Below are 26,276 nucleotides of genomic sequence, written 5' to 3'. Positions count from 1 at the left end.
AATAAACTATGGATTTAATGCCCTGCTTTGGGTTTACTGATATATTGGCTAGAAGAAGTCTGCTCCCAAATAGAAGTCCAGGAACAATTATTTTCAATTACTGAACTTCAAAATGGGAATTCGAGTGCTTTATCTTAAAAGTTAAGTTTTAAACTCACAAATAAAACAACCCAGAGGAATCCTGAGATTCAAACAAAAAAAAAAAAAAAAATCACAGTTAGTTTTATAAAAGGTCGTTACTTAGTCTATTCATCTTATATTGATTATATGTGTGTGTGTGTGCTGTGTGTATAAAAGTAACAAAAAACTTCTATAAAATATAAATCATTATACCTGAGTATAAATACATATATAGAAGTCAATAATGAAAATTGGAAGTCCTACTTCTCAATAATAAAAGAAATAAGTTTGAAACTGATTAAAAGATTTTAAAGACCTAACGCTTCATTTTATTTTCTAAGGACATTCACTCCATACTTTGTGGAAGCAAAATTTATTCAAACAATAAATCAACTCTTCATTGATTCTAACTGACATCGAGCTTTGTAGGCAATGAAGGGCAATTGGTAATAAGGAAACAACAAGCTAAGCCAGCTTGTACAGTCGAGGGAAAGTAAGAATTTAATTTTTATGAAATTCCATAAAATGCCATCTATTCCTCTGACAACACCAAATAGTAAAAGCAGCAGCAAGTACTTATTTTCTCTTTACTGTCTCCAAAGTGGCAATAGGCAGAGTTTTCAAACATAGGCACTACAATACGCTCAGAAATATAACTCACAAACAACATATTTATATGCATAAAAGGATTAACTGAGCATCCTCACCAAGAATATTTATATTTTATTACAGCAGTACAGGCACACACAGTGCCTGGCAAATTTTTCAGTTACAGATTTGCATGCTTGTACAGGCACAGTTGAAATTGTTCAATTGTATGTGGTAACACTGAATCTGAGGTATAATCAGAAGAAGACACAGTCCAAAAAGGATTCTGTTATGCACTTTAGGAAAAGGAAAAGTGGTTCTTGCCACCTTGTTCAGTATATTATTCCTCAAATAAAAAAAAGAAAATCATGTATATAACAGTGGCCCACCTCTCTGTCTCCATTTCAGAGCTGTTATACTGATAAGTGGCTTTTATGTTTTGTAAATAATTTTGCATTGCTATAAACATTTCAGTGTCTTGTAAACTCCTCATTTTACACTTAGTAAGTTTACTACAAGTTTACTCCTTGTAAATTATATATTTGGTAAATAATTTATTTATTTACTTATGGGTATAGTGGTCAATCCATCTGCTTTCTGTATCTGCAGAGATGCCTTAGGGATACTTCTTTTGGTAAAGGATACAGACCCCAGGGACTAACGTTTGATAAACGTAGGACTAGATGCATATGCAATTTCTTAAGGATAAGTTACTAATTGTATATATTCTTATTCTGACATTTGTAACTTAAGCTTTATTCTTGATGTTATACTTTTAAATAAAATGAACTTAGAATATGTGCCAAATGCATGTCTGAAACCTGTTAATTGATATAAAGTTATTTTAACTAGTTTGGAAGCTACAGCTTTTGGTTGTTTTCACTTCTCTGCTCCTTTGATAAGGTAACACTAACTAGTTTTTAAACTCACTTTTCACTTTAATAATTAGCTATGTATTAAAAATATCCAGACTAATTTATGGTGTTTTAATTCCAAAGATGATGACCAGTGACCCAGTATGCAATCAGGGACAAAGTCGATGCATTACCACAGAATTATAGCCAAATGTCTCTTTATGACATGTGTTTAACAGGAAACTAATGGAGCTTACTGTTCCCTGCCTCATAAAAGAATCTATGGCTTGGCTGATGGCCTGTGGTTGTGCTTTACCATGAGAATAACAATGGAGACTGAGGGCTTGAAAAGAGGTTTCATTTGTTTAATTATGCATTGCTTTTGTCCATTTCTCACAATTAGACTGTGATAACCACAATTCTTTAGTACCTAACTATGCATATTTGTGCAAAGTATTTTCCTACTCCATAGCTACAACTTCAGCTTATATTGTACAGGAATAAACCACCAGAAACAACAAGAAAAAATAAGGAACTCATAAGAAAAATCAAGAACTAAAAAGCATTATTAAAAATGTCATCAAAGCTCACTGAAACTATTAAGCTACTCTCTGACAGCCATTAGAGAATGACAGCTATGTCATACCTATGGATTCATTCTCAAGTTCACATTGCTTTCCTGGAGTAGCACACTAAAATTTTTGCGACGTAACTGTAATTGGATCCAGATGATGGATTTTTCCTAACTCATTTGTCATAGACTACTAGGTATCAATTTTCTAATAATAAAGAAACATAATATACAGGCCCACCAATGAAAAAAAAAAATCAAGAAAAATCTTGCAATTGCATCGTTCATTACTTTAAATGTTTTTTAAAACAGAATATTCTTCTCTGAAATATAAAGTGTTAATTTTGCATTCAGACTAATGAACTGTCCTGCCTTTCCCTATGGTAGCAAATGATTTTTATTCAACAATCTAGAGAACTACCTTTTGATATCTTATGCAGATTTATCCCAAAATAAATACTATGCAACAAAACAATAACAGTTCAAAAGAAGCTAGATTATCAGTATATTTATATGCATGTAGAAGTATGTAAAAAAAGTATGTATGTATATATTCCCATTTAAGATCAGATTTTGCATTTACATAGTTAAATGCAAAACAATTTAGAAAAGAAAACATTTGAAACAAATAGAAGAAACTGTGACTTTAAAAATCATCTTTAGAAATTAAAAATTACAATTAGATAATTCTTTTATGCTCTTAAATTTGGTAATTGATTTTGAATGAATTGGTGATCCTCAGTTTCTGAGGATTATTTACTTTATCCAAAAGGATCCTTTCCTTCATTCTTTTAAAAATACTAACGATAATTTTTTTTAAGTTACAGCCAATCTGTCACAGCTTAGAAATATCTGTGTTAGATCTGGTAGCTTCCTTCATGGAAGACATCATTTGAATACCATAGAAAATATCCTGAATACTGCATGTGCTTTAAATAACATCTATTCTAAAGTAAAAATGTATCTTCACAATTGAATGCAGCATTTGTACTTGGAGACAGATATAATGGAGTCAATGTTAAGTAACTGGGCATTACTGGAAGTATGCCTACAGCAAAATAAATCCATCTTTAACATGATATACGTATTAGATGCATAGATGATGTACGACAATCTGTAGATCCATCACAGATGGAGTAATTTTGACTGCTATTAACTTCTGAAATTCCCACTGGAAAGAGTCAAAGAGATATATGCTCAGGGAATGGCTTCAGTGCTAAGATGACAGATTTTATTTTAAACATTTCTTTCTTAGTAAATGATTCCAGCCAGCCAAACTCCAAATACCTCAGCTCTCAGGTTTACAGCCCATCCTGAACATGACATTGGCGCTTCCAAAGACTATCTGCTGACACACTTTGCGATTTAACATCCAGCATTCAGGTTTGTAAAGCAAATGTAAATAAATAAATTTCCTCCCACCTGACACGGCTGAATGAAAGGAGGTGTGAGAGGCCAGAAGGGATCGGGTTGATTGCAAGAAGCAACTGCACATCTGGTGACCTTTTCTGTTCGCCGCCTGCTATTATCTTGTTGTTTGGCTGCAGGATAGTGGTTCAGAGCTGGCCAAACCAGGGTATCAGCCAACGAACCCCCTCCACTTTCTACTGGCATCCTGGGTCTACTACAGTTTGCAAGAGTGCACCCTTCAGCTTTATACAGTACAAAGCACTGATCAAAGTCCCTCTGAACAGGCTGGGTTCAGGCTGCTCGCTGGAATTTGAGCCCTTGTCAGTCACATAGGAAGTATGCTGGTTGGACACTTTCTGCAATGAAAACAGGCCCTTTCTTAATTAGTATTGAGATTTGCCCTTCAGCAGCATCAAAACAGGCATCAGGGGAAAAGCCAGAATCTCAGAAAAAAGACTGTAAATTAAGCATCCAAACAACAGCTGGGCCCTGTTTGAATTGAATCAAATGCAGGGAAAACACTTGGGGGTTAATCAAATGAAATAAACGGCTCAAATCAAGCGTAGTACTTGAGTCCAGCCAACAAAACGTGAATAATAAATGAAACCGAATCAGAAAAGTCTTAGCAAAGGCTTCCAAAATGCCTGAGAAATTCTATAACTTCCAATTGGCATATTTTGATATAAAATAATATATCAAACAAAGGCTTGATGTAATAGATCAGATTTCAGCATGACAGCCATTTAATGATACATGTGCCACTATCGCTTCTGTAGTGAAGTAAAGAAAGACACTAATATTGTTAAAATGAGGTGAATAATATGTTGTGGGTTTTTTTTGTTTGTTTTTGTTTGGTTTTTTTTTTACTTGCCTGCAGTACTTTTGCTCAGTTCTACAAAAGCAGGTGGTAACAACGAATTCAAGCCTGAAATGAACTGTAAGGGAACAAGATTTCTATTAACAATTTCCTTCTCCAGATTACAGCAAAGAAAGAAGTACTGCCTGTTTCCAGACACTGAAAGTATGGGAATTTGGGGGAGTTTAGAACTGAGGCTAAGATGACTGCATTTGTAGCAAAGGCATCAGAAAGGATTGCATCGTTTTTTAGTCAACAAAAGGCACCGCAGAAGATTCTCTGTTCATACAGTTCTCTGCCTGCAAGAGACAGATGTATCTACAGAAAAGATGCTCAGAGTGACCAAACTTTTTTTCTGCATTAAACTTACTGCTCACTCAGGTTTTAGCCTTCTGGAGTGCAAGAGTGACTCAACATGAGGGTCACATTACTAGTATTATCCATTTAGAGAGTAAAATATGTCTTTTCTTTCTTTGCTGAGGACAAATCTCAGCTTCTGTGATTAGGACCACTTCTCCTTTAAATGCCAGGGACTGCTGAAGCATGTCTCTTAGAGTAGAAGATAAACGATAAATGAACACATGCAAGTAAAGCATTGCTAAGACAGTACAAGTTCATGAAAATTAGCAGCCCATCTGGGTCTGTCATAAGTTTGTTCAAATTAAATAAAATATTTGTTAGTTACTCTCACAATTTTTATGAAAAATATATAATCACTGAAGTTTAAATATTAATTCTGTAATTAGGCTAAATTTCAGAGGACATATCACAATTTAAAGTTTGTGTATACATTGTTTTCAAGTAGGATTTTATTTCTGATGTTTAAGTGACACTTTGTAGGATTTATTTACATAAAGCGCTCAAAAGACTGACAAAATTAATACTAACATATCTCTAAGGGATCTCTTTTCATCCTTTGGATTTATGTGGAAGTGTTTTTAATGCTTTACATCTTCTGTACCAGGAACAACAGAGAAAGACTTCAGAACAAGTCTTATTGTTAAATACTTTTTCATTTTTGGTTTTGCAAAGTATATATCTCTTAACAGCATCACAAAAATATTTATTTATAATAAATAAATGTCTCCTTTTCTTTTAAGAGTGTTTTCATCATGGAAGTGTCTAAAGCCCTTGTTCATGCCTGGAAAATGTGAAGCCTGTAAGTTTCATGCTCCTGACAACTTTGAGTGAATTTCCACATGTTGGCGATTTGGAAAAAGGAAAGATTTCTCTGGTGCCATTTAAAAACCCCGTGAGATAAAAGCATCAGCTTTAGGGTTACTTATACATTCAGAGTTTAAAGACTGTCTCCATGGAGATGGATTAGAACATGAGTGACAGTCAAAAGAACATGATTAAATAAATTAACCTTTATACAACATACGGTGTGCGTGCACATTTATATACAAATAGAAGCACATACAGGTTTACAAATGTGCTACTTCTGGATAGGCAAAACCAGATGCATGTCTATATATTTAGAACCATCCTGTTGAAATGTTAGTCCTCCAACTAGATCAGTAGATTCTTACTCAGTACTCAGAACTCCAGAGGCAGTATTTGGAACCACATTCTCAACCAACACAAGGTGACTTAAACAGATCAAACCCCAACTTATTTCTCACCCATACAGCAGAGTTAGTTTGGGTAAAAACCAAGCCAAAATGTAACTATTCATTTTTATCTTGACATACTTTCTTTGAAATATGGAACAAATCTAATTGTAATTTGGAGTTGACTTTGAAAACTTGTCTGGAGTAGGTAAGGTTACTAGACACCAGTCTGAATGGTCTTTGCTCCACACAAAGGAATACTGAACAGAGGTATAGGCAATGACTTCTAGCTAACACTGGAGAGAAACTGGATGCAATCGGCCCAAATAAACTGAACAGTGGCCCCATTGCTTCAGATGCAGAGGAGAATGCCCTCCCATCCTCACCCCGTTACACTTATTGCTGTACTATAGGCTACAGTATTTCCAGGAGTGACTGGAAAAGGATGGAGATTAAACAGAGTCATCTTTCAACTCCCCCTTTCAACACATCAGCAAGAAGGAGTATGCTGGTGCTTTTTCTTCAGAACTAGCAGAAGGAGTGAAGGAAAAACGTCTTTTGTGTCCTCAGAATAAAATGAGGAAGGGCACCAAGGGTCTGAATTATCCCCATCAGAGGGGCTCCCACACCAACTCTAATACAGGTACCTGAGCGCAGGCCCACCACAGGCAAAAAATTTAGTCTTACTGATGTGGTACTGCTGCTCAGAATCACAGAATGGTTTGGGTCAAGAGAGACCTTTAAAGATACTTAGTCCAGCCCCACTGCCTGACTCCATGTGTCCCCCACCGCAAGGCAGAGCTGCTGTGGCCTTTTGTTTGTGATGAAAATAAAAGCGCCCTGCAGAGAACAACAGACTTGTCAGCAAACACAACCAGCCGAGGTGTGCTGGCTTAGCTCTTCTGACCTCTTGGTGCTGGGTTTAGTTTGTTGCTCTCAGGGTGGGTGAGTGAAGAACTGCCCAACATGGCAAAGATAAAGATCAATGTCTAAAAATACACAAGCCAAGGAACCCCATACACAGAGTAGGCATGCTAACTCTACATTCTCAGATGAATAACTCAACTCAGAATCTAGCTTTTGAATTTACAAACATTGTAGGACTCCAATATGGTCTGCTTCACTAAATTAATTCTCAGAACTCAGGACAGACTAGCAATCCGGGGGTACAAACACCCACAGGTGTTTGGCAGCCAGCTGAACAGAGCAGAGAGTGCTGAGGGTAGCTCTTCCACATTTTCATGTATGGCAGTCCTAAGAGAACAAGCAGGTTTCACACAGCTAGAGATTATTTTACCACAAAATGAACGCAGTACTGCTTCACCAACTGAAATAATTTTTTGAAACTGACGGCAGTATTTGTAGATCTAAGTACTCAGTACAACTACATTTCGAATAAAGGCACTCTATAGATTGCCCAAGACCTCAGGAAAGTGCTTTCTTGAAATGCAAAATGATACTCTCCTGCAACTGCATCTCAGATTTCCTTGGAAATGACAACTATAGTTATACCCTGAATTGCATCTGAAAATCACTATACAACAGATTGTTCAGTAACTATTGGGTAACTTCATCTGAAACCATAGTGACCAAGCAGGATGGTGGCTCATGTTCCCTATCTGGCATTATTTTCTCATGTGTTCAATAACTCATATTACTGGTATATGACAAATGGAAGCAACACCAGGGAGCTCTCTGTGAAATAGCCCAGTTTCCTTTAGTTATATATCAGCACAGTTATTGCGGTGTATTAATTCTATATACAACTGCACACTGTGCTTCCCTCCATGTCTATCTGCATTTTCCAGCATTTATCTTTGTCAAATGAAACTATAATGAATTCTATAAGAATTTGCAATTCACGACCTTTCTTTGGTTGTGTCTCCATACTTTTGGGCTTTTTTTTTTTTTTTAATTGATTTTGACAAAAGAGTGAAACTGAGCTGGACAGGACTGTTGTCATATCCAAAGTGTGGACACTCTCATTTTCATTTCCACTGTGTTTGATTACAAGATACCTTCTGCTTGAAACTGAGGCAATATAGACACCTAACGAAATAATTAATTTGAAAAATACAAAAATAAATAAATGGTGAAAGTCTCCCAGATCACGTGTTGGTGCTTGAATTGAGTAACAACCACTAGCTAATCTGCTAATGTATTCTCTGATACTGTTTATGATCATAAGCTAAAATACTTACGTTTGCTGAAAGCTGAGATGTAAGAGTAGCAACTTTCTCTTGTGATGCAACTAGTTCCCTCCGTAGTTTCTGAATTTGCTAGAAAAAGAAAAAATGACTGCTGTCAGTATTTCAGCAATTTCCTTTTGTTGTGTTTTCTTGTTGTTTTCTTAAGGCATCACTAATAGATTTACAATATCTTTGTTTCACATTTTAATCGCAGAACTATTCAGAAATACAAATTATTAGAAGTTGATGCTGAATGCTGCTCCAACGGATTTTTTTGCTAGTAACCAGTGTATGAGCTAGGATCCTAGTTAGGGCAGCACATATGGGCAAATGCTTAATTACTTCATATGTACAATCCTCTGTTTGCACATGTAAGTGTCATGGTCTTTTACCAAATCCCATAAGTTCCAAACATATCCTTAGTATGATCAAGGACAGTAGCCTTGGACGAGCCCTGAGATTATGAAACATGAAAGAATTTGAGTGAGGTTTGCTCTGCTAGACTGTAAATGTCTATGTTAAATTCAGATGAAGTGCCAAAAAGTGCTCCCCCACTGCCTGGCATGAAGAAGGCTTTGATGACTACCTCAGACACAGATTTTTGCTTCTTGGATGTCTAAATTTACATGCCGTACAGTATTTTTTTTTCCTCTAACGCAATGCTTCCTAAAGTCCCAGAGATTCAAACACTCAACCTATTTAAATCATATGTATGTTTCAGAAACTTGCTGGCCAGCTTAAAAACATGTAGTTTTAAATGTGACAGATGACATGAAAATATACTTAATTCAAAGCTCTTGTATCCTTTAGCAGAAAACATAATCCTTCAGAAAATTATGTTTACATTTCTGCTAGGATATGTACCTAGCACGAAGCTTGCACAGCATTTTAAGATCTTTTAACCCTATTTGAGATCTTACAAGGACCACAGGCATTGCACTGAACTTTAGCACAGCATGGTGTTTCACTTTGAAACACCTTTATTTAGATATAAAAGAAATTCTTCCTGATTAAAGACAAAAAAATGTCTAAAACCAGCCTAGGAAAGGGAGCACATAACATTCGCTAGTAAAGACTATTGCAGTACTTCAATTTTATGACTCTCACAAAAACTAACAAGGAATACTGCACAGGCTTTAAGAATGAACAAGTTCCTGTACATCTATGACACAAAAATAGCTAGGTCATTTACCCTAGCTCTGAGTAAAGGAAACATTATTGAGCTGTTCTCCATTCTGGATTCCCATTTTTCTTATTCCAAGTTTTCTCTTTGGTTTTCAATAGTAATTGTCTGACTTTCTTTCTTAAGCTACATGTCATATTCCTGCATCTATACAAAGGTAGTTCTCATGAGTTGCTGTTCAACATCTCCTGCAAGAGCATCACAGATCAGACCTAGATACTGAGAAAACACCATGTAGAAATACACAGTAAAGAAATGGTGTTTCACCTCTATATACAGCCCTACGTCAAGGGCCATGAAATGAGGATTTGCCATTTACACTACTGAGCTATGGTGGGCTTCTTCAGCTCCTTTGCTTTAATTTTCAGAGAAAGAATCTTAGAAAATTAAAGTAGAAATTATGTTGAAATATGCTGTGGCAAGTAAGGAAGAATATGTTTATTTGTTCAGCTTCCTCAAAATAACTTTGAATTGACTTTTTCTCAGATTAGAATAGTAAAAATAGGGGCAGCACAAACACAGGAGTCAGAAGGCATGTGGCTCTGTGAAGTGGAAGTGCCCCGCTTGGTGCTACATTTTATTGCTGCTACTTCTTGATGCCCTTTTAAAAAGACCAGAACTTCATTTTGAGAAAGGCTGTAATTGTATTCAGCTGCTGACCCAGGCTTGCCACTCATTCTTACACACTGTGAGGACAAAGAAGCTGTTTTCCATGTCAGATTTGATTTATATCTGAAATCAATCTGCATTGCTCTGAAATCCATCAAAGTGGTCAGTTTCAGAAATTTAGTGCAATGCAAAATGTAAGGGAGAGAAGTTCAAAGCAAACATTTGAGGTATTTTTCTCCTGAAAGGCAGCACATTACTTAGAATTGCACAGTCCCTCAGATCCAGTACAGAGTGGTATTAAGTTTGAAACGAGACCTACCACAACTCCCCCTCTCATAAGCCGAATTTCCATTGATTCTTTTCACCTTTTCAGAACCTCAGCCAAGAGGCTTTCTTCAGCATGATGCTAAGAAAACACCTAGTGCACTAGAAGCTTCCTCAGCTCTTTACCAACACTTCTCAAAAAGTGGTGCAGAGACACAGAGCGTCTTTTCCCAGCAACTTAGAAGTTGAGCCATAGCAGGTAAACAATAAACTTTAAAATAAAATAATGCATTTAAAACATAAATATAAAAATGAAGAAAAGCTCTTACCTCTGAATGTGCCTTTTCTTCCGCCTGGAAGAAAATAAAGGAAAAATAACTTAGAAACTGTATGCAACATAATTGTGGTAATAGAAAACAAAAGCCTGATGCACTGAAGTGGAATTAATAGTTTCACAGATCCATTACATTTAAGGAAGGTATGCAGTAAGAACAATAAATGGAATTCTTTTCAACTTACTTGGCAAGGCTCCAGGTGAAACCCCAGAGTCTGCCAGCATACTGACAATATGGAACAGTGGATAAAGGGAGAATAGAAATAGAACTGCACGAACTGTAGCTGCATTTCTAAGGTACAAAAGAAAACTTGCTATTCTATCACTGCATGGATCTTAGCCTGTTACCAGCAAACTTTTACACAGTAATGATTTTTATGGCTCCTGGAATTATTTTCCTAATAGACTAATCCCTGCTAAGAGAAGTTGGCAGCATACCAGCCAAACATATATAGGAGAAGGTGAGGAAAGAGTGGTACTTGCACTGTAAAGTAATTTCTTCCATACAAAATATCGACCAAAATATTAAGAGCTATCCATGAATGCTAAAGTTTCAGCTTAAACTTCCTAATAATATTTAATTATTTTAGGTACTTCCCATGTTGTTATGTATTGTGCCATATAATGATGCTATTTACTCAACAGTCTTTTTCAACAAACTAAGAAACTAAATCATTGCAAAGCAAACCTTTGAAAGTCATTACATTTTGCAAGCATCGGAGTAGTCTAATTTAGGAGGCATTTGGCTGTCAGAAAAAATTTGCTTCAGTGGGATTCTAATGGGAAAAAATGGCATGTCATGAGAGAGGATTCCTTTTGTAAGAGAAAATAAGAATCGGTTAATATACTGGAAATCAATCCATCCCATGATCTGAGGTAGCCCAACTTCAGAGAACCAGAGTAACATTGTCTGAAGTAAGCAGCGAAAGGACAATGTGGGTAGAAGAATTAGCTATCAATAGTACTAGAAAGGCTAAGAAAATCCAAGATAAGTGTTCCTCAGAAAATTCCCAGACATCAGGCAGTATCTGTGTTATTACAAATTAATACAGCTTCTTTTTAAAGCCTGTATTAAGAAGAACTTTTGTGCTGTTAGAAATTAAATGATTTATTACAGAAACGCTTTCTTCTACCTGATGAAGGGGAGAAGACTTCTAGAAAATGTCTCTTTCCACAAATGTTTATCTGTTAACAGTCACTAAAAAGACTGAGATGCTATGATGTTTCCCTGTATGACACTTAAAAGTGTTCTTGGTTGAAACTACTGTAATATCAGGTACATCACTACATGGGAATGATTTAAAATAGTGATTGCTTTATTTACCCACACTGGTTTGACACACATACTGATATTTCCTGTTCTATGTTCACAAAAAACTGATCTGCCTACAGAAGAAATTTAAATACTATTCTCATTATTCTTACTTCAAACATACTGCATGAAAAGTCACAAAGGGATCAAGAAAGACCATGTCCCATTATGAGTTCCACTGTGCCAAGATAAGCAAAAAAAATTACTCAAAGTTGGTGACCTTTTCCTGAAACTACCATGTGGGGACGTGGTCTCTTATCCTTAGACCATGTTCCCTGCTGATGAAGGAGGTGGCACGTGTTGTTACCAGATGACTCCCACTCAGTACAAGGAAGCGTTGCCTCTGTCTCAGAATTCAGAGACGTGACTCCAACAAGCCAACTTTTGTGGGCAGTAGAAGAAGTCAATGCAAGAGGAAGAACAGAATTCTGGGCATACTACTATCTTAAAACACAAAATTTGACAACCAAATACAACTGAGTAGTTTGTAGTGTAGGAGTTCATGCTGACACCATTGTAACCCATCACTCAATTACTGGTTCAAAAGGCTCTAAAGGAAATATTTTTTTTTCTCCCTCTGCTTCTCCGTCATATCCATGCAACCAGTCCTCGTAAGAATTTTCTTTTTTTTTTTTTTTTTTATTTTAAAGACTTAAAATATTAACATACAAATGACATGTCCTTACACGTCTCCCTTGAGCTTGGCTTAGCAGAGTTAATGAAGTCTAGGGATTCTAAGAATCAGTGCGAGAAATATAGCAATTAACTAAATATGTGCAAATTACAGTGTATCACCTACTGAGCAGGAGGAGATTAAAATTGGAGACAACCTAATGTAATTTACACTATCACACATATTTTTCAACTTCTCAGAGAGCTAGATATATTCACTGCCAAAACTGAATCAGTATTTCAATCCTACAGTCTACTAAATCCGCTCACATGGTATACTTTTCTGTGGAACCAAACGTTTGTCTGTCTGCCTGCATATCTCTACAAGCCAGATTTCCAGTCTATTCAAGTAAGTCCTGAGAACCCAAATGCAAACCAAGAAGAAAGCCAATACATACAGAAAATACTAGTGAATGCAGAACTTCTTTCTCATTGCAATGACAGCAAATCATGATATGTCTTTTCTAAATCTCACATTCTAATTCTCACTGAACAATCTTCAGATAATAACTTCAAGCTTTTCAGCTATGCTTTAGTAATAATACATAAAGATCTTGATCTTTGTTTTAGTACTTTGTCTGGATTCTCTGGTGATTAAGCTGCAGAAAAACATTAGCATCAAGGCTTAAGGCAATGCTTGATAAATCTGATAAATATACTTATTTGAATGAGATACTTCTGGAAAGGTAGCTGTTTTGGAATTCCTGTTTAGTGGTTATTTTACCTGACTTAAGCAAGCCAAAATCAATACTCCTTGAATCTAGCAACAGCTGAAAGCATGTTATATGTGTAATAACTCTGTGAAGTTATCCCTTTCTGAAGGAAATGGGGCACTCTACAGTATCATTGAACAATGAAACATTGTTCTTTACTTTCGGCTGATATGATACTGATTGACAACCTTTCATGTTTCTATACTCCACTTGTGAATCATCTTCTGATTAATTGCTGAAAAGTTTAATTTTTTTTCGCAGGATGATAGGGAACAAGCAGAAGAAATTCTGATCAAAAGTCATCTCTAAAGGTCAATCCCAGTGATTTTCTCATACTAATTCCTTTCTTGCCCTTTACACATTTTTCTCTAACTTTCATTATCTTGTCTACATAATCCATTACTTAAGGAGTGGGGCTTAGCTGTAACGTGCATTCACAGGCAGAGGTTTCAGAATATATTGCACTGGTTTATGGGATGAACTTGGGTAAATAATTTAAAGAGTGTTTTGCAAGAAAATACTGTTCTCTAATATCATGAGGTTTAGGTGATACTTCCAAGATTCTCTGTAATCTTGAATAATAGCAGGTTATATAAATAGGAAGTATTAGTAAGCTCTTGCTAGAATACACAACATCAGAGCAGAGATATTTCAAAATTAGACTGATCGGACACTGAAGGCATCTTGTGTCGCTTTGTAATTTGATTTTTATCATTTATCGGTTTCATAACATTCTTCTAAAATTTGATATCAAAGTGTGAATAATAGTTTTGGACACTTCCCCATGCAAATTCATCATAGCACTTCATAGAGAGGGAAATAGTGGTAAAGATTTTTCCACTACCAGAACGTGAGAAGCTTTGCTTTGCATGTCATACCTTATGCGCTTCGGTCTGTATGTACATTCTACCTCCTGAAAATAATTTGGGGCTAATCTGCACTGGAATTGTTTGCAACTTGCTGCTAAGGTCTGGACAAACATACTGCATGTGTACCTGATATTTCAGACATGGCCCTGTACAGACTATTTTATGATTAAACAGAACCAGGAGAGACACTACTGTGATAGACATTGTGCACGGATGCAAACTACTTTCCAAGCTAACAGGAGTTCGAGATTGAGACAGGGCTACCAGCTGTACAAATGGTACAAATGCATCACACTGCATGGGCTTGGAACTCCCAGGCAAGAACTGTTGTTGACTCTGGGCAGATGAGTCCATGACATTCCCAGGATGATGCTGTTCAACACCTGAAACTATGGAGAGGAGATGGACTATTCATGAATGCATGGTATGAAAAAAGATAAATGGGTTGCTCTCACGTGAAGATGGGCTACTACAGTGTGTAATTGCAGTTAGGGAGTAGGTTGCAAAACAGCTGTTGTGTAGCATCAGGAATGGCCAAACATGTTTAACTCCTGCCATATGGATGATTTCTTATTAGAAGAGCAATTGAAGCAACAAATTATGTGGAAGGTCTCAAAAAAGGTACCAAAACAATAAAAATAGAGAAAACAATCAAACCCAGGAGTTCTGCTTGAGCTAGAACACAATTATTACTCAATCTAATTAACCGAGATCAATCATTTTTTAAAGACAAACTTCCTTTGGGAATAACAGTTAAATGCTGTCATTTGCAACAAAGATCAGTAGACATTTAAACTGCAAATTGTATCTCCCTCACCCTGAAGCAATCTTGTGTTTTTCAAGAAGTGTACCTCAAACAGTGACATGACAAAAACACTTTGTAAATTGTGCAATTAGAGAACTAGCTGAAAATAAGCAAAAGCTCTCAAAATTATCAACTATGATAGGATAAGAACCTCCATTAAAGAGAGACTCCTATACCATTACTCTCTATTTAGCTTTCAAAATATACACTACATGATTTTAAGCAATTCTAAGCAAGTCACATAAAAAGATGAAAATAATGTATTCTAAAATAGCACGACAGTAATACCAAAGTTGAAAATAAATGTCCCTGCTTTATTGCAGTACAATTTTAATCCTCCTAAACCTCAAAGTACTGAAATTTTCATGAACAAAGAACAAGAACAAAGGCAGGCAGAACTTTTTTCTGAAATGTCAATACTCACCGTAGAGTAGAGAGAGGATGTGCTGGAGACAAGTGATAATGAGGACCCATGTACTTTAAGAAAAGGAAAATGACATGAAATATTGATGAAAGCACACATTTTCCCCCATGCAGCTCAATAAATAAACATCTTTTTAAAATGAGAAGCAATCTTCCATGAAGAGCAATTATAAGCTATCAGTATAGAGAAGCTATTGATATTTTTTCCTGCACTTAAAAAGATGGTTCTATACAGAAAAAATCACTTTCCTGTGTGCGAGGTAGGAGAGTGAGCCAGTGAGGTTCAGTATTATTACCAGGAAATGAAGCATCACTTTTGTTGTTTTGGCAACAAATCACTTGATAAATATACTCTTTAGAGAAACCAGTAATTGAGATGTTTATACACCTGTCCAAAGCTGAGCAAACTGATTTTAATAAAAGACTATGCTTTGCAAAACCATTAAGATTCCCCAGGGTGAGGTCCCAGGCTTTCCTCAGCTGGTGTTCCTCCTCAGCACAATACACCACCTGTGTATTTGTGGTCGGTGTGAAGGGATTACTACAAGATGTAGTGACATACTTCCACTAATCATCAGTAGAGTCAGCCTCAAGAGCACTGAGTGAATGTTGCAGGACTTCAACTCAACACATGGGGTTCCTGTTCTCTCTGAAAACGGCAAGTGAAGACTAAACTGAACCAAAATTACCCTTTCTCCTTCTGATGATTCTCCTGAGAAAGGATACACTAACAAATAATTTTAAATAATATAATTTATTTCATTACTTATTTTCATTTTTGTTTCAAAATTAATTTGTTTAATATTTATAATCTTCCAAGGTTGGGTAAATTTTACTTTAATAGCTACCTGGCAACCGTATGTCAAACTGACAATACAAGAATACTTGGATTAGCCAAACAGACTTTAAATACAGTTTTCTAAGTGGGTAAATATTTACAAAGATGTGGTACAATGAACACTGAAACCTTGTTGCTTTCAATCTATCTTTGGTTGTCTGTCTCTGCTTTAAATGTCTCAGCTAAACTCTCATTCTGCTCTCATATACAGTAGCTCTACCCATTACCTCACTTCTTTCACTGGAACCTTTCTCAGAACTATCTTAAATAAAAAACCATTTGGCCTTCCAACAGCATAATCTCATGTTAATCTCTAATGACCGTAAACTGCTGAAAACTGCTTATTATTGCTGCATTAACATTCATTTGCTGAGGCTGATCATGGTTATCCACTCCAGCTGGATATGAAACATGACCAATGAAAAACTTTCATCAAGGCCACTGGTGACCCGTTACTGATAGTCTAGATTTAACACCTCTTTTTCTATGCATAAATTATTTGCCTTGTTTTCTTTATTATTCTTCCAGTGTTTCCTTTTATAATTCTCCTGTTCCTCAGCAAAGGGTCTGTAGTCACCTCTGTCCTTGAATTATGTGAGATGCTTCTGTGCAGTCAGCCATCCACTCTGTGCTGACAACTCACAGCTTGATCTGTCCTGCACCCTACTGCTAATATTACATACCCAGATGTCTGCCTGACATATAATCAAAAATACAGAAGAAGAAATTGAAAAGTAAAAGTGTGAGTTGTCCGTTATTTCATCTATATGTTTGGGGTTTTTTTCCCCTTTTATCTTATAACTATGAGCTTTGGGACTAAGGGAGGACTTTTTTATTTGCTTATTATAAAGACTGTTTATATTGTCATCACTTAGTACTCAGCAAGATTGATGATATGATGTTATAGAATGAAACTCCACTAAATTTTAGGGTTTTATTTATTTATTTGTTTGTTTGTGTGTTTGCTTTTGTTTTGTTTTGGTTTGTTTTTTTTTATAGGGTGTGAGAATTTTGTGCTTATGGGAATTCTGCAAATAAATCAGGTTTACCAGAAATGCTGGGCAGAAGAAAATGTTACAGTGCATTTAATTAGAAGCTTCCAGATGCTCTGTAGTTAAAATATCAAAAACCAAACAAAAAATATTCCACATATTCTAGGTATTGTACATAGCATTAGAAAAAAAATAGATCAACAGTAATAATCTACATGAAGAAAGTAGTGAGGGCATATTAAATGACAGAGTTTAAATACAGAAATTAATGTATTTTTTGCTGTAGGAGGCTGTAGGAAAGTGAGGAAATGAAGCTACTACAAAAGAAAGGAGATACTAAGTAGTATTGGAATTTGAGGAAAAAAAAGGGAAATACTGAAGTAGGACTAAGAAAGCATGGAATCACAGTAGTCAAGGTGTGCTCAGACACTTCAAATTTAGAGGCAAAATAAATAAATTATTTTCCAAGAATGCTTTCCTTTCCTCAAAAAGTTCTGATAAAGAATGATTTATATATGTATGGTATACCCAGCATTGCATATTATTCTGTGACCCCAGCTCAACAGAATTAAAAGAAAAAAAAAAGCTTTGCAAAATTAATTAAGTTTTTATTTTGCAGGGGACTTATTCACTGATCCAAATAGGAACTCAGTCTTACCTTCTTCCATGCTGTCCCTGAATGAACCTGAATGACTAATTGCTCGTGGTCTCTCTTCTAGGGATGTAGCACTGCCACACAGCTGGGAGTCGTCATAGAGATCAAAAGAAGTGTCTTGTGCAGGGATGCTGTTTGAACGCATCATACTGGGTCCAGGAAGGTTAAACTGGGATAGGTTTGTTGGACTCACTGGAATACAAAGCTTTATTAGTGAAGCACACTTCCATTAAATAAATTTTGGTTCTGCACAAAATTGTAATGTAGGGCTAGCATGGCTAGGTGGATTTTACACTGTCAAGAAAAGGAAAGGCTTTTATTGCTACATACAAAACCACCACAAAAAAAGTGAAGCAGATGATATCCAAGGAGCTGGAACTGGATGAGACTAATCCTGTAAAACACATGGTAATGCTAACACTGGTGTCTGAATTCACAGTTGTTCACTTTGACAGCCCAAGACAGAAAATCAATGGGAGAGATTCAAAAGTTAAGTTAAAAACCAATAAGAAGTAGTAAGTGTTTTTTACAAGTAACTCTTCAAATATATCAGTATCTGTATTTTATTTTTATACCTATATTAATGACTGCTGTTAAGACCAAAGTTTATTGGCATATACAAGATTTTTATCCTTTGATTTTCCATAGCACCTACCACTATATTAGGTTAAAATTCCTGCACAGGCCAGTTGAATCTCATCATAATAAACAGGATTAGTCTGATCGGTCATGGTTGAAATCCAGAACAACACTGATGAACTTACTTTAAGATTTTGCAAAGTTTGTTTGCCAGTAGGAAGGAAAGCCTGGTTATGGTTCACCAGGACCACATGAACTCAATGCCTAGAAGAAAAAGCTAATTGTGTATCTAAATTCAGCCTCAGTGTTTGGACTTTTATTTTAGATCATGCAAGATGTGCCTTAAGTCATAAACTATCAGAGCAGCTGTGTTGTGAGAGCAAATTATTCCACAGGGCTATGATAATGGAAAGAAGCAAAGGAAAATGACAAAATAAATTTAAAAAACCCCCTGATCTTATTGCTCTCTGTTGTGAGTACAAGAATTATGAACAAAAAGAAAAAGAAGATAATTGCAAGCAGAAAATGATAGACTGAAAGAAACACCACTTAAAAATAGCTGTGTCTAAAACTACTGCAAATACATGGAAAAACTCCAAAGCAGTGGCTTATGGCTTACTTAGCCAGGATCCAGTTTCATTTTTAAAAGTGGCTTTGTTCAACTTCTTTTCCCATATGTAATAAAGACCAACATTTGTATGTCTGATCAAATTTCTTTTGAGTGATTTTAACGTACATATGCCATAAGCTGTGACAGAGTGAAAGAAGTGTGAATGCTTCAAATGTTGCTGCTAGTTCCACAGTAAAGGCCTAAAACACAAAAGCTCATTATCAGCTTAGATATGTGTCCAGCGTGGTACAAATAAATGTTTTTCTGTTAAGCATTAAAAAAAAAAAACCAAAAACCAATCTAAATTGGTGTTGAGTTAACTTGACACAAGATCCAGAAGAACCAAAACTTAATCTTGACCTGTAATCAAATAAAGATGAAATGTGACTCACATTCCAATATATTATATTGCATTAAAGATTAGGAATTGGATTGGGCCCAATGCAGTTAAAGCCAGGTCCAGCCACTGAACTGCATTGGGAAGGCCTGTCTAAAAGCAAACCTATACACAGGAAAAAAGCAATGCTTAATGTCTGGGTTGACATTCACTAAAATCACTGGAAATAATCCTACTGATAGTGAATCTAAAAGATGACTAACTTTGAACTAGATTTCTAATTTCCTAACTAATTTCCTCCTCAGATTTTCTTCTCCTTGGGCAAGCCATAGAGAATCTGTGCTTCTTTTCTGTACGCAAAATAGTAGGTAACCTGACCTACTCCATGAAAAACACCATGAGTTTCCCTTCACTAGTGAGGTACCACAATATGATGATGGAGATGTTGAATTAAATCTAGTTAAATTAAAATCTAGTTTGGAGAACTAAGAAATACAAATGGTTGAATTTTATGTTTCTGTTCTAGAGTGAGAGAAATGGTGAAGGGAAACAGCATTTACCCAGGTTGGAAAAGTGATATTTTCCAGCTGCAGATGAAGACATAGCTGAAGGAGAAACAAGCGGAGACTGACTGCCAGTGTCCTGCAGGCCTCCAGTTGAATGGGAGCGCAGCCATTCCTTGCCTTCCTCCTGACTCGTCTGCCGGGATGATGGCGTATATCTGAAAAACCACAGCTGACATGCTCAAAACAATGACAAGGTGATGGTTTGAAAAGAAACAGGTGTCACATAAATACCCTTTACCAATAAGACAGAACAAAAACCTTGAAACACATCTAGACTAGTCAAGTAATTATTAGCAGGATAAAATTTATCATCTTATTACAACAGAGAAAGTATACGACTTGAAACCCCTTTCACCTTCATCCCCCTCCCCAAAACAGCATTCCCTTCCTTTGAAGAGATATGATGATAAACCATAGAAGACAGACAACCGAGCTGACAGGAAAGGACTTCAAAGCTATAGGAAGTGTACAGGCTGATGCAAAAGCTTGGAAGCTGTGTGTTGGGTGGGGAGCAGACAGACTAGAAGCCAAGAAATGGGAGTAGCTGCTTACAAAATGGCATCTGCCACAGATCACGTGGGCAGTTGGTGACGTGACAGGAGTGCAATAGAGCAGCAGCTCTGAAGAAGGAGTTTGCACCGGTAACAACAGCTGCTCATGGTCACAAGTGCAGTCTGTCACTCTGAATGCTACTTGAGATTGTGTCCTGCGACAAACTCGGGGTGGAGGGAAAGGGACAGGAAATATCTGCAATTAGGAGAAACAAGTTCTCTGGAAGGAAGAAGTCTGACAGTGAAATCATTAATCAACTGCTTCCTGTGGCAAGCCAATAAAACGAGTGCAACTTGACACATGGTCTAAGAGGGAGAACTGGTAACTCACTGGTCCAGCCTCTTTTGGATGGGCTGGAAGAAAGGGCAATTCTGGCCATGGTTAAACATTAAAACATGCAGGCAGTGTTGGTCTTAACCAAGAGGTTGTTTTCAGAAATGTCTGCAATAGCCTGCTTCATTCAGCACAACCTCCTGATGAGAAACGAGCACCTTCACCACTGTCATGAACCATCGGTGTTCCCTAAACAGCAGAGCAGAGACTTTAACTCTGGCTTCAGGCCTGCAAGGCACAAAGATTCCTGCTTAGAAAGCAGAATAAATGAGCATGTAAGTTCTCATGTTGTGCTTGGGGTTTTGTACAATATTTTAGGGTATTAAAACATCTTGTCCTGATTAAATATTTACTTCCTCTCTCCTTTCAAAAAGACAGCTGTGATCTTTGCTTATAAATGTGGTAGAGCAGAGTTACCCAGTAGTTATCAGATCAGAAAGATGGCAAAATGAGAATTCAAGAACTGGGTCTTGGACTGGTATCTCTGCACATCAAATCAAACTGATGGTCTTTCTGGGATAACTGATCAGGATTATATGCCTATAAACTGTTTTCCTACTCCATTTCACTTTCAGCTTTCAGCCACCATTACAATCGTATAGCCACAAACCTCAAAGATCCCATTGTACCCTTGCAGGGTCCCCTTTACGCCTCTTTCATGTCCTCCACTTTTTCCATTCTCTCCCAATCCAAAGTGATTGTTTCAAGGTAATGGGAAATTTGATTAAATTATCTTTAAGGAAATGTATAGTACGGAAGTGGAGAAGGTGATATCTAGTGACAACATTTTAACACTATCTTAAAATTTCATAAAATATTATTTATCCATAACTTAAGAGATTTCACTGTGTGATTTCAGTGACTGGAAGGCTGCAGGCTGTCTGTGTGCATCACATATACCATGGCTTGCCAAATTTCCTTCCTGGATTTGGGAGACAGGCTGCCATGCCTGATGAAACCACACAAGTTAACTAATGATCCCCCTCTTAGAACCATGGAGCACAGAAGAGAGTAGATGACTTCTGTTTTCTGTGACAAAGACAGCTCTAATTAGTGGGGAATTAGTAGCAAAGCTGGACTCTGAACTTGGATAGGGATCAAGCAAACTAACTGGAGCAGGGCTCATTTTACACTTACAAGCCTTCGATACTAAAATTAGTATTTTCTAGCCTTCTCTTTAACTAGATCTTCAATTCAAATTGCGTGAGTGTTTGCACTTAGAGTCCAAGTTCAGATCCACCTCCAAAATATCATTTTGCTCAGTTATTTTTTTAATTATTAGTCCCATTGAATGGCAAATGTATCTTGTTCTGTCTCTTTTAACTATTCCAGATTCAATGCCTTTTAAGATTCATTGCATAAGCAAACTACCCATAACAGCATTCACTTTCCATTATATATATCTTGAAAGGATATTTATTTACAAGGCAGACATGGAAAGAAAAATCCATTGTTAAAATCTACGTTTTTTGGTTTGACTCTATGTACCAAGAACGTCGTTGTAAACAGGATCGACCAAGGGAGAAAGAAAAGGAAAGACAGTGTAGAAAAAGTTGCAGAAAAACAGAGAAGTAGCAGTCATGCTCAAAAAAATATATACCTTAATCCCTTTTTGGGTAGTGTATTTCTGTCAAGCTGCATGCTGTTAAAACAAAAAAAATCCCTAAGGACATACAACAAACAGGACTATTCAGAATTACAAAATTTAACGGTTTAGATATGTGTGCGTAACAGAAGGTTATTTAATGCTTTTTAATATATCTTTCATGACAAATTCCTGACTCATTGGAGGAGACAATAAGACATGGACTGCTGCACATTCATTTTTCATCTAGACAAGCTCTGGGCTGGGTCAATAGTAATTTGGGGACCATCCAAGTCAGAAAGAAGTCCTTCCTTATCGTTTCTAACCTTCCTACAGCTTCACCCTGCAATCTGTGCGAGAATCATATGGTCACAGCATGAATCTTTATTTTTCACGGTTGTGTATGATGTGCCAATAGATTTCCAAAAGAAATGAAGGTTGTGGCACCTGCTAAGAGACAGTATGGCCTTGCCAGAAGCCAAATGACAGCTCTGCTTGTAGAAATACCTGCTAAATATACAAGAGTCCTGGCTTTCTGTCATTGTGGGGCTCGCATAGTAAGGTGACAGTGCGAACAAGGAAAATTGACATTAGAACGATGTTGTTCCATATTCATGCACACATGGTTGCAGAGTGGCTGATCACCTGAGATCTACAGCTGGAGTTTTCCTAATTTAAACATCATCACTAACAGGGCACCCAGTAGCCTTCCTTCAAATGTCATTTGGGCATTTCCTCATAAAGATTTGGTAGATCAGTCCCTGACCAGCATGGGTTGAATCTGAGCTGGTTATCACTGAGTAAGTATTGCAATGTTTAGTGTCACCATATGGATTATATTGTGAAATGACTTTAGACAGTTTCTGTATTACATATCATAATCGTACCTCTGAGAGCAACAGTAACTTAGGACCCTTCTTGCCCAGGAAAACTCTCACATTATTAAAGGTTGTTTTCTATCATGCTGGGGGTGCTAGAGGCCCCACTGCCATATAGCCTTGATCCAAATAGGTAAAGGCAGTGAAAATACTGTTGGTGTTAACAATCTGTTATCATTAGGTCTCAGACTAATGGAAATAAACGCCTCTTACAACCATGAAGTTTTACAGACAGTTTTACTGGCTTAATCAGGGCCTTAGGGAGAAAGCAAATGGAAGGATAAACTTTGCAGGATTTCAGCACAGGACCAGCTATCATTGTCCATGTGAGAATAGTCCGCTATCAGAGGGCTAAATTTTCAGCATTTTGCTCCCAACACAACTAAAACAACCAAAAATGGTTAGTAAAAACCCCATATGTTTGCATGATTCATGTGTTTTTTTAGTTCCTTACAGAGAAGAATAGGGCCCTGATGTTCCTTTAAATTTCAAACCAAACACACATTATGATAATAACAAAATCTGTTTCTTCACAATACTTCAAACATCCTGATGAATAATACATGTTCTAATATTACTTTAACTTGAAGCTCTATATATTTCAAAATAATCTGTAACACATTATCTAAAAATAAAGGAGCCAATCAGTGCTCCTCCAAAGTAATCCACTGGCAAAAAGTTATGTCAGTCAGATAAACATGCTAGCAGTGACCACATGATTTTCCTAAAAAAAAAATAAATTCAGATACCCAAATGAAACAGAGGTAAATCTTCCTCAAAATGAGCATGGAGTTATTGCAACTGCATAAAAGTGAATGTAGCAAAAATTTATTTTGCTTTTTAAAAAATACTTAATAATATGAAAATGCTGCTATATTTCAATAAGTGCATGAAAGTATTAACCATGCATGGTTCTATTTAACTATTAATTCAGACCCATAATTGCCCATATATTTTTAGTATCTGAAAGGACTCATCCATCAAGAAGTTGGGTATGTTACTTTGACAGAAACTGGACCTTTAGTAAATAGAACTGAACGGTGACGTGCAGTGATCCCATTAGAATGTTGACTGCAGAGCTCAAAATATCTCTAAAGATGATATGAAAAAACATCAATCTTTTCCTGAAAGAAGCAATGCATTCTTGGAATCTGTCTCTTTGTCTCAAAATGATTACCAACATAAAGTGAGGCTGAGAATATTGTAATATGCCTGATGTTTTCATTTGCCGTGTCAATGGCCAAAAGTAGCCTTGCAGGAAGATGCGTGCAGGTGAAGGCTGAATTTATGAAGCCCACTGTATCTCCATTCTCTTTTGTTTATTTTGCACTGCTGAAACCATCTGCAAGTTCTTGGGAGGAAATTACAGGGAGCTTTACAGTTTCCAGGTTCCTACCTGTGCTTGGTGTTGAGGTTAACTTGGAAAAGGCCTATTATGCCATATCTTCGGTCAATATCTAACTGTCACAGAACTCTTAGGGAATAAAATTTTTGCAAGCTAAGAAGTACCCAGGGAGGTCTAGGGTTTGCTGGGCCAAGATGATATGGGACTTGCAAATGGCTGAACACACAAGAAAATCTGATACATGATGCTGTGTTTCACACCTTAAAAATACCACCATCAACTATGGCGATAATTTAAAACAACTGAAAGTCTTGAAGAGTTTAAGTGGATTTCCATGCACTTTCATAGCCCTTAGAATTAAACATCATTTTGAAGCAAACCTGAGCAAGCCAGCCATGTAATTAGAAACTACTTCCACCCTGCTAATCTAAAAATGCAGCCATTATTGCTGATGACACCACTGTTAATTCCTATATTTCCATATTTTTATGCATTGCTTCGTGTGTCACTCAGACTATGAATAAGAAAGACACAAGTCTTCAATGTCCAACAGCAATTAAGGCTTCAAAATAACTATTAGTGATGTGTCCACCTGGAAAATTTTATCAACTAAAGCAGTGATATTTCACCAATTAACCCCAATAGACAATATTATTTTAGAGTATAAGTATCTGTAGGATTTATTTTAATCCCTCTGAATTGTAGTAATCTAAAACACAAGTGTCCTCTCACATAGGGAGTTACACTGCTGTAACAACAGAAGTAGACTTGTCTAAATAAATACTGCTGGTGCAAAACCATCAAAAGTCCTGAGGGAGATGCAAATTCTGCTGAAAAAACAAATATTTTGCTAGTATTTCCTGAACTCATTTTCTGGTTATTACAATGCAAAAAGATTTTCACTAAATGACACAAAATTTGGCTGCAGTAAACTTTGACATTGTGTCAACAGAGCAGTTGCTGGGGAGCGCTGTGTTTATGCCACACCATTGCTTGGTGGGTAACCTGAAGACTGCGATACAGGGAATTAACTAATTAATACTTAAAGAACTAACACTTAAAGAACTACGGAGCTAACACTTAGAGAGCTAACCCTTAACCCACATCACAATTGCCTAGCCTGGCTTAGCTTTGTGTACCTTCTTGTATGAGAAACAGGAGCTCACTGATGACTCCACATGCCTTGCAAAGATAAAAAACCTTGGGTGCATCGCTGGTGCACCCTTGGGTGAACTACATAACAGAAACTTGGGCACAGGACAGCAGATACGCCAGTTCTAACCAACTCATCAGTTTGAGTCCCAGCCAACTCAGCATACCAGACCAAAGGTAACCGTGTACAGCAAAGAAGACCCTGGCTCACGATCACTGCGCAGGTGCAATGAGGAGGGGCCGGCGGTGGAGACTACGGAAATGATTTCCTGGAACTCATTGTAATAAGAACCACCTTCTCAGGAACAGGTAATGAATATGTATAGGTGTTCCTAGAACTTTCATTAACATGTAACACTTTACAGCATTTAAACAAGCTCACAGCTACTGGAAATTTGCACACTTCTTAGGTGGAATTATTCCCCCGTGTGTCCAGCGCTGTAAATACATACCTTTTTTACAATCTCAAAGGTTGTAAGGTCATTTCCATGCCTCAACTGGGAGTGGGCAATGTCTGATCATCCCTGGA

The 26,276-nt window shown here is 36.8% G+C and overlaps 1 protein-coding gene across 21 annotated transcripts in view; it reads right to left on the bottom strand.

Moving 5' to 3' along the window:
* NAV3 (neuron navigator 3) overlaps positions 1-26,276 on the bottom strand; it is a 548,370-nt gene that overhangs the window by 29,433 nt on the left and 492,661 nt on the right. For 16 of the 21 annotated variants that reach the window (XM_065041110.1, XM_065041166.1, XM_065041103.1 and 13 more), the window contains 6 exons: positions 22,388-22,429; positions 19,897-20,057; positions 17,814-18,002; positions 15,327-15,379; positions 10,527-10,550; positions 8,154-8,231 (listed from right to left, as the gene is read on the bottom strand). In XM_065041110.1, coding sequence (XP_064897182.1) covers positions 8,154-8,231; positions 10,527-10,550; positions 15,327-15,379; positions 17,814-18,002; positions 19,897-20,057; positions 22,388-22,429 — 547 coding nt within the window. The remainder of the gene's footprint in view (positions 1-8,153; positions 8,232-10,526; positions 10,551-15,326; positions 15,380-17,813; positions 18,003-19,896; positions 20,058-22,387; positions 22,430-26,276) is intronic. The other 5 variants (XM_065041063.1, XM_021285483.2, XM_065041131.1 and 2 more) reach the window with 1 other exon arrangement.

This window comes from Columba livia, chromosome 1, assembly GCF_036013475.1.
Source record: "Columba livia isolate bColLiv1 breed racing homer chromosome 1, bColLiv1.pat.W.v2, whole genome shotgun sequence".
Classification (NCBI taxonomy): domain Eukaryota; kingdom Metazoa; phylum Chordata; class Aves; order Columbiformes; family Columbidae; genus Columba; species Columba livia.
The sequence above is the reverse complement of the archived record's forward strand: the minus strand, read 5'-3'. Positions and strand labels throughout refer to the sequence as shown.